At 43.5% G+C, this 3045-nt stretch overlaps 1 protein-coding gene across 1 annotated transcript in view; it reads left to right on the top strand.

Annotated features, from left to right (window-relative positions):
• The window catches only part of PNLIPRP3 (pancreatic lipase-related protein 3), a 27602-nt gene extending 24804 nt beyond the window's left edge, over window positions 1-2798 (top strand). The window contains exons 11-12 of the mRNA XM_004680411.2: window positions 1902-2069; window positions 2341-2798. Of these exons, the coding sequence (XP_004680468.1) occupies window positions 1902-2069; window positions 2341-2404 (232 nt within the window). The 3' untranslated portion in view covers window positions 2405-2798. The remainder of the gene's footprint in view (window positions 1-1901; window positions 2070-2340) is intronic.
• Window positions 2799-3045: the final 247 nt, after the last annotated feature.

The following is a 3045-nucleotide window of genomic DNA, read 5'->3' as shown; positions in this document are numbered from 1 at the left end:
AGGGAAGCACCCTGTGGGTCAGCTCCCTGGCTGGGGGAGCTTGTGCTGCAGTGGTTGCAGAGAGCTTCATAGTTCTGCCCTTTAACCCGTTGAGCCACTTTGGGGGGCGGGGGGCCTTCTGTGATATTCTTATCTTTAAATACTGGGCAAAGGTACAAGAAGCAGAGATTTGGTGGTTGTCTTGTGAGTTGAGGGATGCACTGGCTCAATCCCCTGGCCCTGGTGTAGCTCTGCCTGTAAGCACAAGCTCTGGCCATGGCAGGTCCTGGTTTCTGGCCAGGAACACACCAGCATGTCCCAGGGACGCTCTGGAGGATGAGTCATGGAGCCCTCTTGCTACTTATTAGCAGAAACAAACAAGCATGATTGGTTATGTGAGAGTGGCAGCAGGAGCAGAATCCAGGGGAGACTCTCCCCATTTTCATGGGGAATGGAGAGGATGTGTTGGCCTCGCATACAGGGAGGACTTCCGGTGCAGGTGCTTGGCGTAATGGCTGAGCTACCCCAGACCGCGGCCACACAGTCAGCTAGCGGCTGCCCAGTGATGTGGGCCATGTCTCGGGGCAGTCGTGCAGGAGGGCCTTATCCCTGCCCTTCACACACATGCAGGTGCATAAGGAGACCAGGCACATAGGTGCAGAGGCCCTAAGTGGGAGAGAGGCCACACTGGGGTCCTCTGGTTCCTTTCTGGACTGTCTCCCATGTTGATTTTGTTCAGCTCAGCAGTTACCCGGAGGGAGCCCCCAGCATTAGTGGAGCCCACTCTTTCTCTCTTCCTGACCTCTCCCATGCTGTTCCCTATTCCAAACACCCTCTCTAAGCACATGACACTCTGCCTGCTGTCCAGTGAGCAGTTCCTCTGAGCACATTCAACACAGAGGCCTGTGGTCTGTGGCTCTGACACTGCCTGAGGATGTATAGCTTGTGTCCTGCACACAAGGCTTCCGGCTGGGACAGGTGGGGACAGGTGAGGACAGGTGAGGAAGGTGAGGTCAGAGGCGCAGTTCTTGTTCTTTTCACATTGGTGAGAATGCTCCAACATCTCTACTTCTCTTGCTGTTTGTAATGCTGTGATGGAGTTACCGGGGCCTCTTGAGGAGAATTAAGTATTTCGGTTCAGGGTAACCTGAAGATGTCTTGGGATGAAGTCAAGCAATGAGTATGTGCTGGTCTAGTTGCTCATCTTTAGTCAAAACACTTAAATGTCTTTTATGCCAGGTGTGTTGTTCTCATGGATATAGACAAGGGTCTCTCTTTTATGGTGCTTTTCTTCCAGTTAGAAAGAAAGAGATAATAAATTAAGAATGGACAAAAGAAACAACAGGAATCGAGAAGGCTATTCTGGTCTAATTTTGGTTCAGATCAAATTTCCTTCTGCTTCAAAATAATCCACTTCTCTCTGGTCTCTTGCTATGTTCACCAATACATCTCTTGATCACTAGTTTAATTAACTAAGCTTTCTCTATAGATAAAGAAGTACACAGTGTTTAGTTAATAAAAAGGAAGAATTTGGCTGCTGACAGCTGATAAACAGACTTCTGGTCTACAGATCAGTTTTGTATGAATTTAATGTGTCTTTGACAGTTTGATCATTCTTGGTGTTGATAAAATCTGCTTCTGACACTACAAAGCCAAGACCAGATTTTTCATTAGGGAAAATTCATCAAGATAGTCATCCTCCAAAAATCAACTCATCAGACTTCCCACTGACCTCACACTTTTAAGCTCCAAAACTGTACGATACTGATGGCTGATGAACGAGAAACAGAAAAAATAACCCCCACCAGCAAGTCCTGCTTCCCTTCCATGACCCACACAAAGACAAGTGTCTCACTTCAGCTTTGCAAGTAACCACTGAAAGCTTCTGAGTCTGATTTCTTTTTTTTTTTTTCTTTCGGCAGTGGAACACTTGAGCCTGGAATGACTTACACAAAATTAATTGATGCAGATGTTAATGTCGGAAACGTTACAAGTATAGTGTTCAGTTGGAAGGAACATTCCTTTGGACATTCTCAGAATAAGTTGGGAGCAGAAACGGTGACAGATAAATCTGGAATATATGGGTACAAGTAAGTATTGTTTTTCACATGCATATTCAAATAAAATTTAAGCTTTTTACATGGCATTTTAAAAACACTTCTAGTTTGAAATTTGCAAACTAGTTAGAAAATTTATCTGCCTTGAAATTCTGCAATTAAAGGAATTATTAAAGAAATCAATTCTATCTTTGCAAAAGTGTTCACAAAATAATAATTGTTCATGAAATTAGAAGACCTATGTCTTCTCTACTCACCCGTGGAATTATATTAATTTTCCTTTCTCCCCCTTTAACTTTTTCAGATCCACCTTCTGTAGCCAAGATGTTATAGGACCTAACACTGCCCAAATCCTGAAACCATGCTAACGCCAGATACTGCCATGATGGATCCACTTAATGGGAACAGTGAAAAAATAATCTCCTTCCAGTCATTGTCCAAGCCAAACTTGGACCTTGTAAATGACATAGCAAAGTATACTTGTTTTTTTATGTACGGGATGTTTGCTCAGTACAAACTTTTTATGTGCCTTAAAAACAGGCTGAGCCCTGGTGCCGAGTATAGTGCTGTGATCTCTAAGAATCCAGCTATAACAGACAAAGTTAATCTGCATTAGTTGCCCCAGCTGGGAGGTGGTGTGAAAACAAGGCAGTATAAACTCATCAGGCGCAAGCGAGTCTGAGGATGGAGTGATTGAGTGAAGTTAGAGGATTCCCAGGTAGAACAGTCATTGTTCTGAAATGATTTAAGGAATTTTATTGTGTTGTGTAATCTTACTAAGACAAATCATAGGCATAGTTTATGATATCTAGTAGATTATAACCCTGTGGGTTAATCTGTCTATTAATAATGGAAACTAATGAGAGTGTGTTAATATTTGCAAGGTGTTCTTTAGTCTTCAGAATGTGTATGAGAAAGAGAGAATTTGGAGCTTATCTGTGATGTGAGTGTCAGCTAGCAATGAGGATCATCACCTTGTCTTCTAGAAACCCCTGCCCAAGGGAACTAC

Source organism: Condylura cristata, unplaced genomic scaffold (assembly GCF_000260355.1).
Source record: "Condylura cristata isolate star-nosed mole 26May11 unplaced genomic scaffold, ConCri1.0 scaffold00011, whole genome shotgun sequence".
Taxonomy (NCBI): domain Eukaryota; kingdom Metazoa; phylum Chordata; class Mammalia; order Eulipotyphla; family Talpidae; genus Condylura; species Condylura cristata.
This window is presented reverse-complemented; position numbering and strand designations above follow the sequence as displayed.